Genomic DNA, 13,421 nt, shown 5'->3' with positions numbered 1-13,421 from the left:
TCTTTCCAAGGTCAAGCATCTTCAACTCGTTTTCTCTCTGCCTGGAACTCTTTGCTCCAGCCAGAATAACTTTCCCATGCGCGTGACTTGGCTCATTCTTATTTTTAGTTCTTTGTGTTTAGCGCTCTTCTTGAAATGACCTTCTGACGCCTCTCTGCCAAACCGTCCACTCCTGTAAAGCTCTGCATCATTCACGTCGTCCAGGAATTGGCAGAAAGAAACCTGGTCAAGTGATTCACTCCAGTCCACCTTTCAGGGCTGTACGATATTCTAGGGAGCTGCACTAGTCCCCACTTTGACACATTTTCTTGCTATGATTTCTTATGCTATATTCATATTTGTAGATTCTTTCTACCTATCAGAACTATAAAGTTCCATTTCTTGGGGTTACACTGAGTACATTTAGGATCAGAGAAGCTGTCACTGTTCAAGGACACACAGTTTATGGCTGATTTTAAACAGGGAGCCAGTTCTTTGGGTTTTCAGTTTGGTTATTGTTTTCATTTCATGACCCTACTTCACTCGGTGGAGAAATGGCTGGTATTACTGACTGACTGAGAAACAGTGGGGGAACTTCAGGCATGGAAAGTCAACTCTTGAAGGAGTAATAGCAGATGAGGGACATGGAGTGTGACGTAAGAGATGAGGCAGGACAGAGGAGGGCAAGGGAGGGGGAAAGGGTGCCGCAAGGAATAATTGGCTTACTCCCAGCATTTCACATGAAAAGAAAATTTAAAAACACCTAAACAACAACAATAACACCACATTTCTGCTTTGCTTCTCTTTTGTGCTTAATAAACAACACTAGTGTCACTGCCAACAAAAACAACACCATAACTGTGCTTTTCCCCTGGCACTAACTTTAAACAATCTACTGGACCTGGGTCAAAATTGTAAACTGCCAGCATGTTAAAAATAAAAACAGAAAAACAAACTTGGCCTTTTCCTTAAGGGTTGTGAGGGTGAATGTAGGACAAGAGCCAGAGAGAAGAGTTACTATAAAAAATAACTAGTGCAAACATCCTTGAACTGATGTTTTCTATAAAAATCTGTTGGCTGTGAATTGGAAAGAGTGAAGTGGGAGGGATAAAGGAATGGGGGATCAAGTGGTGTCTGCTTATCGTCAGCTAGCTTTCATGTAAAAGTCATGGCAGGGTCAGCAACAAACTAGCCAGGTGGCAACTCCAGGCCACGCTGCCATAAATAAATAGTTATGTACTAATGTCACACAACCAGAGCTAGATGCAAAGCATATGGCAAGAAAACATTCTGATGTAAATATTCAGGGGGAAACAACACCATGGTTTCTGAATTTAGGATCCACTGTTGTTACTGGACTTTGAGACGCCTGGGAAAATAAAGTAGTGGAGCTCTATAAAAACCTGGACTAAAAGATCCTTTGAAATGTAGATTATTCCCTTTCAAAAAATCCTTAACCTTTGGCCTAAGAGAGTGTGACTATTTGGTGGAGTAATTAAGCATTACTGAGAGTTGGCAAAAGCACAGGCTCTGGAACCAAATTTCAGCAGTTTAAACTTTATGCCTGCTGCTTACTTGTTCTCATGACCTCTGGGAAGTTACTTAACCTTTTCATGCCTCAGTATAGTCCCCTGTACAAAGGGAGGAGGAAGGTGATAATGGCAATAGTACCTGCTTCACAGGAAGTTATGAGGATTAAGTGAGTCAAAATGTAGGGAGCCTGTAAAACAATAGCTGGTAAATGCCACGTCCATGCGCCTATCATTATTAAGCAGCCTTACACAAGCTATTTATCTTACATAGACTATCTACTGGACACTATGCTGAGGAATCCTTGTACTATCTTATTTAATCTTAACAACTACCTCATTAATTAAAAATCAGTTTTACAGACAAAGGAACTGAGGCTTAGATGGATTAAGGAATTTATCCAAGGAGGCATATCTAAGTTAAACTTCCAACCCAGACCTTATTCCCTATTTAAAAACATAAATAACCACTTACACATTCTCTAACATCTAAACACTTTTCCTTTCATTTGCATAAAATGTTAAAATCTGAAAAGAAATACAACGCGCGTTGTATTTCTTCTAAGAACAAAATAGATTTTTACAAAGGGACTCAAGGGGCTGCCGTCCAAAAAACTTGCCTCAGGAGATCTGAGATCCGCTCACGGCACCACGGAAAAACACATTCATTCATTCATTAACTCATTTCCCCAAACATTTACTGAGCGCCTACTACTTTCTGAGAGCTTGGGATACAAAGACGAATAAATGATTTCAGTCCTTGAGGGGAGTGAGAGTGACATTCTTTACTTGGATTTGTCTGATGATGTCGGATTTGTTTTCTAGTTTGTTTCCCAACATGGACAAAGCTGACTTTCACGAAAGCTGCAGAGGTGGTCGGTTGTCTCACGAGCCTGTGCTGTGTCTACAGCGATCCCCGCCCCGCCTCTGCTCGCAGAGCGCGGAGCGACTTCGGAGAACGTGAACTTTCTGTGTAGGTCAATCCCCAGTTGGAGCTGCATTAGAACCGGCGCGTTTGGAAGCGTATTCAAATCGCGCGCCCTGGCAGTGGCTTTCCGGGGTTCAAGCTTAAGGATCGCGGGACACCAGGATGCCCTGACGCCGGGTCTGTGTCCCAGGACTCCATGGCTTCTGGCAACTGGGAGGGTACGAACGCCTGGGGCATCCCAGGCTGCTCCCATGTGGGCGCTACCGCGATACCTGCCCGGTGAGACTTAGGCGCCACCTCTGCCCGCTGCCGTTACTTCCTGGTTGGTTTGCCCTTAACTGATATGGCGGCTGGTTGCCTTCGGCCGGGCCCACTGCGGCTGCTCAGAAATCCCAGGCAAGGCGATCGGGTCCACAGCCCTCCCCGTGCCTCTGCCGGAGCTGCCGGGTGAACCCCGCACTGTGCAGCTCAGGGTGACGGGCAATAGGGGCAAGCTAAGGAAGTCGAGGGCCCAACGCCGTGCTGCTGTGTGCCCATCCCTCATCTCCCAGCACCAAGGCTGCTCGAGCCCAGGGTGTTTTTTACTTGTCCCTGCCACCTCCCAGACTCTGGCCCAACATGATACTGACTAAAGCCCAGTACGACGAGATAGCCCAGTGCCTAGTGTCTGTGCCTCCCACCAGGCAGAGCCTGAGGAAGCTGAAGCAGAGGTTCCCCAGGTAAGTGTCCATCTCTCCCCTCTGACAGCCCTTTGCCTGCAGCAGCTGTGCCCGGGCAGCCAAGCCAGGACTTAGGAACCACGTGTCACACATGTCAGGTGCTAGGAGATCAAGAATGGAGAAAGAGGTTTCTTTTACCTACCTTCCTCAGGAGACTCTTGATGGATGAACCCCAGGCAGCCGCCCAAGGCCTTGCAATTAAAATCAAGTTAGCTTGAAAACCTGGTATGTGCTAGGTGATGGGTGCATCTAGTAGGTGCTCCATAAATGTCTAGTGGTTAATTGTCAGACACTAGGAATGAATGATAGGTGGCAGGGCCCTCTCAAAGTGGAACTATGAATTGTAGATTCAGAAGGAGGAAATGGAGGACCATTTTCAGTTGGCTCCTGGAAACAATCAAATAGGGAGCACCGTTGTAAAGGGGCCTCCTGTTCTACTCTGGCTCTCTAGTACAATTAAGTGACCTCCAGTGTCCCCAAGGCAGTCAGAGACTGGTACCCTGGGGATTCCAGTTTTGGGTCAGTATTGGCCATTTGCACAACCATATGTATACCCATTCCAGGTGTATTACATACTTCTTCCTCTCCCAAACATGTCTTTTTTCAGTGATTTTAGGGTTATCCAATTTTTTTAAGACGTTAGGAACTGTATACTATAGATTACCTCATTTAAGGATGTGCAAACTGAGGCCCAGACATTGCACAATGAACCAACCCAGGACTAAAAGGTTATTGTGTTTATGACATGTTAAAAGATTAGAATGTTTGTTTACTTTCTGTTTCAAAATCAAATTTAAACTTATACATTTTGTTTTGTGGCCCTGAACACCTTTAGCCTCTAATGGAGAACTTCCCTGTTTTTGATGTGTGACCCTTTAACAGACATTTCCATAGAAGTATTTTCTTGAGAAGAAAGATTATTGGATAATTGGTATTAATGAAGTACAAATTGAAGCATAAGTTGGAGGTCTTTTATGATCTTGGTTTTTTTTGAAGGACTTAGTTTTCCTAATCTGTAAAATGAAGGGATATCTCTCTAGTATCATCTGGATTTCATTTAAGGCAATATTTATCCCTTTATACCCTTAAGACTTTTATCAGACTTGCTATCCAGGAACCAAATTGACAAATTGGAATTTAATTTTCTGTCTTTAACTCTTGCCAATTCTGCCAATGAGCAATGAAATGGGTGAAGGCTGGGCAGCTAAGGTAGGTAGATTTTTCTGGCCAGTTTTAAAATAGAGCATACATTTTAGATATTCTGCTCTCATTATGTATTTATATTACCACTGTATTTTTTATTTTCTTTTTTTCCCTCTCCTCTTTCTCTCCTTCTTTCTTTTTCATAGCAAATATCTTGCCCTCTCCATAAGAGGCAACCTCCCCATACTCTTATGATGCACTTATGAAGTACACTTATAAAGGACTTCCTTCGTTTGGGGCACCATGCTGTCTTGATTATTTTCATATGCCCCTTTTTTTTCTTATTCATGATATGCCCAACTACTTTTCATTTCTCTCAAGTAACATTCAGGGAATAACAAACTCTTCTTAGGTGGGAAACTTTATTTAGAGAGGTTGCACTACTAATCTGCAAAAGAAGAAATCTAGATTGAATAGTTCATTTTATCAGAGTTGGTTGGGTAAGGACCTCAGAGATAATTTCTGATCGTTCAAAGAGGTTAAGAGATTTGTCAAAAATCCCATAGATATTTAATGGCCAAACAGTGTCTTGAATACAGGTTTCATAGTTTTCAATTCAGAGTTCTATACTAAGCTACCTTGATTAGTTTTAATAATAACAGCAGCAATTATTTTCTGGTGGCATTCATATACAGTGAGGTCTAAAACAAAAAATCAAAGTACTGAAATGTTTTAAAAAGTAGCTAAAAAATTTAATTTTCCTGATTTTAAAAGTAGTATATGCTCAGTAGAGAACATAAAAATTATTTGTAATCTTATAGCCCCCAAAATTTCTGTTAACATTCTATATATTTCCTTCTAGTCTTTTTTTCCCCAGTGTGATAGTGTTTCTGCCAATATACATTGTAGCTCTGGATTTTCTCACTTAACATGTTGTGAGCGTTCCTCATCTTCAAAAATTCTTCACAATTTGTTTCAAGTAACCAATAATAGCACATTCTAGGTGTACCATCCAGTTCTTATTGTTGAGCATTAAAAGTTTTGCTTTTCTAATTTCCTGATACATTTTTTTAATATGTATTATGCCAAGTCTGCTTATTTTCTTAGTTTAGATTCCCAGAAGGTGGGAATGACCATATTAGTAGTTTTCAAACTTTTAGTCTGAGGGCCCCAAAGAACGTTTGTTTATATGGGTTATATCTGTTGATATCTACGACAATATAAATTAAAACTGAAAAAAATTTAAATTTAGTTATTAATTTATTTTAAAATAGCAATAATAAACCCAATACTTGATAATGTTTTTGTTAACATAACATGTGTATAACATAACATGATTAATAACCATCATTTCATAAAAGTAATGAGAAAATGCCCTCGTTTTACACTTGTAAAATTTTTTTTTTGATGCCTGACTTAATAGAAGGAGGACATATCAGCTTCTGCATTCAACTTGTGATATGTTGTTTTGATTAAAGAATATGAAGAAACTCTGGCCTCTGACAAATAAGTAGTTGGAAAGGGAAGAGTAATTTAATAGACTTTTCATATAATTGTGTATATTTTGTTACTATATGAAACCCAACAAGTGGGATTTTCTGAATGGTTAATTGCTATGTGGAATGTGAAACCATATCACGGACCTTTTCACTCTATTATATTACACTCCATGGGCCTGTCTTGAAGTTTGAGCTGATCTTTTACCTATGTGTGATTTTTATTATCATGCTTTGTTCTCTTGCAAAATGTTGGTGGTGAGTTATGCAAATCTACCAAATGTTGTCACCTTTCATTATATAATATCAAAAAAATCACGTTTGTTAATATCCCCACTGATCTCATCGGAAAAGTCTGTAAGATTTGAAGCTGTCAAGCTTATGGTGATGGATACAGAGTTTTCCAATATTTGAATTTTCCCTTGAAAGCTCAAATTTTATCATTGGCAACAAATACTATCACTTGTTTTCCTTGAAGTGACAGGCTCATGTTGTTTATTTTTGAGAAAATGTCTGCCAGATACCCAAATCTGAATAATCATACTTTGTTCATTGTTCACTGACGTAAAAATGGTGTTTTCATGGAAAAAGTGGCTAGGTCAGCTCTCAGTCATACAAGTGCTTTTCTCTGAGAAGCCATAAGACTTCTATATACAGTAGACGTATTTTGTGTTTACTTCTTATTGTGTCATAGAGAACGTTAAAAGGATGTGTACTCAAGGATTGATATTTAATAACATTAATAATTGAATCTTAAGACATTCTTAAGTGAAACTGGTTTTTGTTTTTTTCCCTGTACGTATGTGGCTGTGAAGAATACAGTGACTCCTAAGACAATTGTGCCTGGCCTTGATTTGTGCTCAGGAGCTGGCAACTTTACCCACCATTGTTTTTGCAAATGTCACATAGGGGAAAAGGCAAATCATATTTTACTATTTCTATAAAGATAATTTTGACCTTGTAGACCCCTGAGAGGGTCTCAGGGACTCCAGGAGTCCATTGACCACACTTTGACAACCACTAGCTATTTCAAATCAAAGGATATTTATGTTTTGCAGGATTTTGATGTGTATTGACGAATTACTATCAAAAAGATTGTACTAATCCTGTTACCAACAGAGCAAGGGAGTATCTGTCTCTGCAACTTTTGCCAGCATTAAAAAGCGTCATCATTTAACCTTTAATACTTAATTTGCATTTTTTAAATTATAATATATTGTGTGTTTTCTCAAATGTTTATTGACCATTTAGTTTTCTTCTTCTTAAATTACTTTGCCTAATTTTCTACTGGAGTGTTTAATGTTATTATTTATTGATTTGTTATTGTTTATTGATCTGCAGACATTAAGGATGTTGCTCCTTTATATGTCACATTTGTTGCAGATAATTCCCCAGCTGTTTGCTTTTCATATTGTTTTATTTTTCAATGTTTAACTTTAAATTTGTGGGGTTTTGCCTTTTTGCTTTTATGCTGAAGAAGCCCTTTCCTATCCTAAGATATGAAAAACAACTCTTTCACTTAAATTTTCTTCTAGATTCTTTATGGCTTTCTTTCTTAGTCTTAATTCTTTAATCTTTCTAGCTGATAATGTATTTTAGTACGAGATAAAGTTGTAGCTCAATTTTTTTCCCCAAGTTTAATTTTTATTTTCCGCAGTGGCTTCTACCTGCTTGCCCTATTCCTCTATGGCTTCTTTGTTTTCACTAAAACTACAAATTTATATCTTTCAAGTTATTGCATTGAACCTAGGCAATCCCCTTAGCCACTCTAGTCTCAGAATCTTCCCGTTTGAAATAAAGGACTAGGGCTTTGTGATTTCTGATATCTTACAACTCCTAAATTCCGCCTCACTCTATTTTGTATTCTGAATTTTTTCAGTAATGGGCCTTTGGCCACAAGAACATAGGACATTCTGTATTTAAGTACTTGCTGAGGACACATTCATTGAATTGCATCTCCCAGCTTGTTTCCAGAACCTTCTTGTTCAGGTAGAAGCCCCCAGCCCAATCAGCTGTTACCTATCAGGATATATTTTAACATTATATTTTCCTGACCAAACACTACATATTACATATGTATTTGATTTTTACACACACACACACACACACACACACACACACACACACACACACACGGTTCATATGACGCTGTTCCTGGAGAAATCTCAAAAGGAGTAGTAGTTAAAAATTCATTTGGCTGGAATATCTGTGATTAAACCAATGTATGTGGTTCATTTTCTTGAGATCTATACCTACCTCTCTCTCTCCCGCCCCCTCTGCCCCAAATAATATATATCTTATTTTGAAATAATTTTAAACTTACATAAAAGTTGCAGAAATATTACAAAAATTCCCATATACCCTTTACCCTGCTTGCCATAATGTTAACATCTTACGTACCCGTAGTTCAATTGTCAAAATCAGGATATTAATTTTTATGCAATACAGTTAATTAACCCACAGGCTCTTTTTGAACATTGCTGTTGTTTTGTTTTGTTTTGTTTTGTTTTTCCTACTAATATCACTAATATCATTGTTCTGTACCAGGATCCAATATCCTGTTTCTATTCCAGGATCACACATTAGATTTCATTTTAATGACTTCTTAGTCACCTCTGATCTGTGACTGTTCTTTACTATTATTTTGGGTTTTTTTATGATCTTGACACTTACGAAGAGTACCGATCAGTTATTTTGTAGAATGTCCCTAAGTTTGTGTTTGATGTTTTCTCATGATTAGATTGAGGGAAAACGTTTTTAGCAAGAATACCTCAGAAGTGCTATTGTGTCCTTCTCAGTGCGTCGTATCAGGGAGTGTGTGACTGCATGTGTCTTATTGCTGGTGATGTTATCCTTATTTACTTGCTTAAGGTGTGGTGCCTTTCAAGTTTCTCCATTGTAAAGTTACTATTGTTCCCTTTACAATGATTACTTTTTGGGAATATCCTTTGAGATTATGCAAATATCCTGTTTCTCACATCACCCTTTTACCCACTGATTTTAGTATCCATCAGTGGTTCTTGCGTGAAACAATTATTACTGGTATTTGCCTAATGGTGACTTTCTTTTTCTCTCAGTGGAATACTTTTCAGCTAATACCATCCACTACCACCATTTTATGTGAAGCAATCCATCCTCCAGTCAGCCCAGGGTTTTTCACTGGTACTTGCAGTTTCTCCACCTCTTATAGTATTTGGTCTGTAATAATTCACTGTGTGCTCACTATGTTTGTGGCACTATTTGGGTATTTTTTAGAAAACAGAATAATGCAGTAAATAATTTTGGATAACTTGTAGTCTGAGGGAAATTTAAGACACATCGAATAGCTGTAAATTATTAGAAGCATAAAATGTAGAAACCAAAGGGTTTGTTGACCAGTTAGTTCAGAGATGGTCAGTTAAGTGGGATTCTTAAAGGAGATGTACCTTTGTTACAAATTCTTTTGTTGGTAAACAATAGCTCTTTGGCACAAGTTTGATTTTTCCTTGAGTTCCCTTGCCGTACATTAGTTATTTGGCTGATATTTATGCCTATACTAATGAGTCATAAATCGAACTCTTGATATCATAAATAGCAAATAAGTGTCTTTACTCTGTTTCTATATCTTTTCCCTTAGGGATCCTGGCTCAGGCTTTACTAATGGTGCCTTCCACATTTCTAAGCATGATTTTCTGTCTTGGCCCACAACATGCGCCGTTTTCCCTCTCTCGGATAAAAACAGACAACTGTTCACTCACATGAGGCTACTCCTAGAGAAATCTCAAAAGGAGTAGTTAAAATCTCATTTGGCTGGGCTCTCTGTGCTTAAACCAGTATATGTGGCTCATTTTCTTGAGACCTTCATCTACTCCTGCCTGAGAATTGGAGTTAAGTCTGGCTCGATTGTGTATTTGTCCGTATTGAATTTGGTGGTTCTTGGTGACGGACCTAGGGGTCAGCCTAGTTAGAAGTACAGTAGTTAAGGGACTTGCTTGGGGAAAGCACAACCATTTAACGTAACTTTTACATTTATTTAGGGTGTCTGAGTTTAATTTGGTGCTGCCATTGGTACTGTGGTGCATTTTAATCTGTCCACTTTTTTCCCTTTGGGCGTTTTGTATTCCATTGTTTTTGCTTCCTGTAACAGTTTGCTCTTGGGAAATGACTTGGCTCCGCCTCTTTTTATCTGAGTCCCGGTTGCCTCATCAGTGAAGGAGGGGTAAAGCCCCATAGCTGCGAAGTAGGAAGAAGCAGGATTCAAACCCAGGTCGAGTCTGGCTCGACTCCTCCTCTTATTTTCGTTCTGTTGCGTCTTGCTGTTCAGTTCCTGAAAGCTGTGGTGAGGATTAAGTGAAATCAGGCATGTAGAACACTTAACATAGTGTAGAGCTCCTGGTAAGTAAGCATTCAATACATGGTAAATAGGATGATTATTAGAATTTAGTATGTGACCTATAGTAGAACAAATGCCTGTGCAGTAACCTTTTGAAACATATAAAACACAGTTTTGCTTTGAAATAAAGGCCCACAGATTTGCAGAAAATAAATGTTTGTGTGAATCCATTGATATAGTTATGAACACATAGATTTGATCATTAGTTGGATAGAGCTCAGATATTCGAAACTTGCCTTGAATCTTTCATAGTTATATATAGTGCCTATTTTTAAAACTTTTTGACCTAGATTCACTGATTTTTAAGAATCATAGCACATTGCAGTGTATAATTAATACTGTAGAGTTTGGTTTATTTAACTTGGAAGATTATTCCTATCAGCCTTGTTCTCTGAATTGAATTGAGAGTTGGTTCTCAATTTGTGGTCAATTTTCTATACTTATGATAATGTTGTGGTGGACCTGAGTCCAGAATAATGAGGGAGAATAATTTGTAAAGGGAGAAAACGTCAGTCTTTTATTGAACTGGAAATTCTTTTGGTGGTTTTGCCAATGGACTGTGATTAGTTTACGTGAACTTCATAGATAATATTCATATACTCAGGAAATATATCTAGGAGTATTTCTGTGTTTATCATTAGTGCAAATTGGAAAAGAAATTGATCTAAAAGAAATTGGTCTAAAAATTGGTCTAAGAAAAGACTATTGTATTTCGTGTATTTCTTTTACTCATCTTTTAAAATATGATTTTTATTACATAAAATTTTAGGTTTTTATTTGGTTGCTGCATTATCACCTAGCTTTAAAGACTCTTCTGGAAGGTTATTTTGTTATATGGTACCTTTACTTTCTAAAAGAACTGCTTAGCTTTTATCAGATATTTGTGCTCCTTTGGATTGACATAATTGCAAAAGTGAGATGAACTTGAATTCTTGCAAAGGAGTACAGTATTTGAAGAAAACCTCAGATAATGTTATCCTGGGAATAACCCACATGCTGACTATATTTTTTATTAGTTTGAGGGGAAAATTTTCATGTTATTAGATTATTGACTTCATTTTTAGGTCTATATTTAGGTATCCAGCTTTAGTCTATTAAGTAATAACCTATATCAGAATGTTTGCTGGTGCAATAAAGAGGAATTATATATTTCCCTAGGAGAAAAATGTTCAATAGATGTATAGAGTAATAATATTTTATTATTTGACTTTCAACAAATGTTGACTGAATTCACTATTATGTTTTTATTACACATTTTGTGCAATTTTGCCTTTATAGTTGAATTTTCCTTAAAAACAAAACAGCCAATATACAAGTACTTTTCCAGAGTAAGTATGTTCAGTGACTTTAATATATAAAAGTCATTTACTGGTATGAAAACCATGTTGGAGATGGGTAAAGAATAAATTTTCCTTTATTTTATTTTCAATTGTCTTTTTCTTGAAGGGACATTTTTTTAAATGTCTGATTCAAGATTACTTTCTCCTTCCCTTTTTCTGCTGTCCAATTGCTTGTACAGTGAGCTGGTATACAGTAAGCACACAAGGTGCTGGGGTGAAGCTTCTAACTGAGCAACAAGTCTCTATTTCTTATGGGGACAAAACAGACAGCTGGGCCCAGCACGGTTTGGTCCATGGGTTTGAAACCAGTGTGGAGCAATGGGTACCTCATGTATTAAAGATGGTACACGGTTGGTCATGAATGCAACCCTTTCCTCACCATGTTGAAGAACTAAATACCTGCCTCTACTTTTCTTACCTCTTTTTTTTTCATCCCTACCTTTTAGGAGGCATCTTGATAACATATATGTTTAGAGTTAATAGTTCTTCCTCCTAACCCAAGGCTTCCTTCATACCGAAGAAGTGACATGTTTGACAAGGTCAACTTTTCAAGTACAATCTCTTGACTGAGGGAGGATCTTTTTTTTTTTCCTTTTGGTTTCAGGACAGCAAAAAAAGTGGGTTTTTTGTTTTTTTGTTTTTATTTAATTTAGTGTGGTGTTCAAACTGTGACCTGACAAACATCTGAAGTCTTATTGAGGTAACTGGAGGTTAACATATCTCAGAACCTATTTCTCTTATGTGTTTTAAATATTGAGATTCAGCTGCTAATGATGTTTGACAACTATTAAACTTTGAGTAATAACATCCGAACTATAGGAATAAATATTTTGAAACAAAGCCATGCAAGTAGAGGAAAAAGTAAGGTGGATTCATGGACCTTGATATTGTTGCTCAATCAGATATGTAAGTACTGGGTCGTTTCCTGACCAAATACTGCCCCTGCTAATTGAGGCAATTCTGTGTGAACCCCCGTCTTCTTCTGAGGTTGTCGTAGGGGTAGTAGCCATATACTAGGCTGAGACATAAAATACATGGTGCATTCTTACCATCTTCTCCCCCCAACCCCAATTTATTTATTTATTTATTTATTTAAATATTTTTATTAAAAATATAGCTAACATACAATATTATATTAGTTTCAGTGGTACACAATAGTTATTAAACATTTATATGCCTAAAGAAGTGATCACCATGGTAAGTCCAGCAACCATCTGACACCATACCACACTGACAATATTATTGACTGTATTCTCTATGTTGTACATTACATTCCAATGACTTACTTGTTTTACACCTGGAAATTTGGACCTCTTATTCCCCTTCACCTTTGCTGCCCTTTATAAATTTTTCAATTACAGTTGACATTCAATATTATTTTATATCAATTTCAGGTGTACAGCATAGTGGTTAGACATTTGTATAATTTAACAAGTGATCCACCTGACTAGTCTAGTACCCATCTGGCACTATACATAGTTACTGCCATATCATTAACTATATTCCTTATGCTTTATTTTATATCTCCATGACTATTTTGTAACTACCAATTTACTTAATCCCTTCACCTTTTTCACCCTGCCTCCCAACCCCCTCTATCTGGTAACCCTCAAAATCTTTTCTGTATCTGTGAGTTTGTTTCTGTTTTGTTTCTTTATTTTGTTCTTTATTCCACATATAAGGAAAATCACATTGCATGTGTTTTGTCTGACACCACTCAGCACAATACCTTCCAGGTCCATCCATGCTGCCGTAGATGGCAAGAACCCATTCCCTTCCATGACCAAGCAATATTCCATTGTATATATTGGGTCTTCGGAAAAGTCATGACGTATTTTGTCTATGTTTTTCAAAGGTCATTTATTTATATAAAGAACAAAGATCAATCAATGATATATTGCCCGTTTTGTTCGAT

General features: G+C 37.6%; 1 protein-coding gene across 4 annotated transcripts in view; it reads left to right on the top strand.

Moving 5' to 3' along the window:
• Positions 1-2,444: 2,444 nt before the first annotated feature.
• Positions 2,445-13,421, top strand: part of CDIN1 (CDAN1 interacting nuclease 1) — a 245,025-nt gene continuing 234,048 nt past the window's right edge. For 2 of the 4 annotated variants that reach the window (XM_019649177.1, XM_019649176.1), the window contains exon 1: positions 2,445-3,155. In XM_019649177.1, the coding sequence (XP_019504722.1) occupies positions 3,055-3,155 (101 nt within the window). In that variant the 5' untranslated portion in view covers positions 2,445-3,054. The remainder of the gene's footprint in view (positions 3,156-13,421) is intronic. The other 2 variants (XM_019649179.1, XM_019649175.1) reach the window with 2 other exon arrangements.

The sequence above is a fragment of the Hipposideros armiger genome, unplaced genomic scaffold, assembly GCF_001890085.2.
Source record: "Hipposideros armiger isolate ML-2016 unplaced genomic scaffold, ASM189008v1 scaffold_130, whole genome shotgun sequence".
In the NCBI taxonomy this organism is placed as follows: Eukaryota; Metazoa; Chordata; class Mammalia; order Chiroptera; family Hipposideridae; genus Hipposideros; species Hipposideros armiger.
This window is presented reverse-complemented; position numbering and strand designations above follow the sequence as displayed.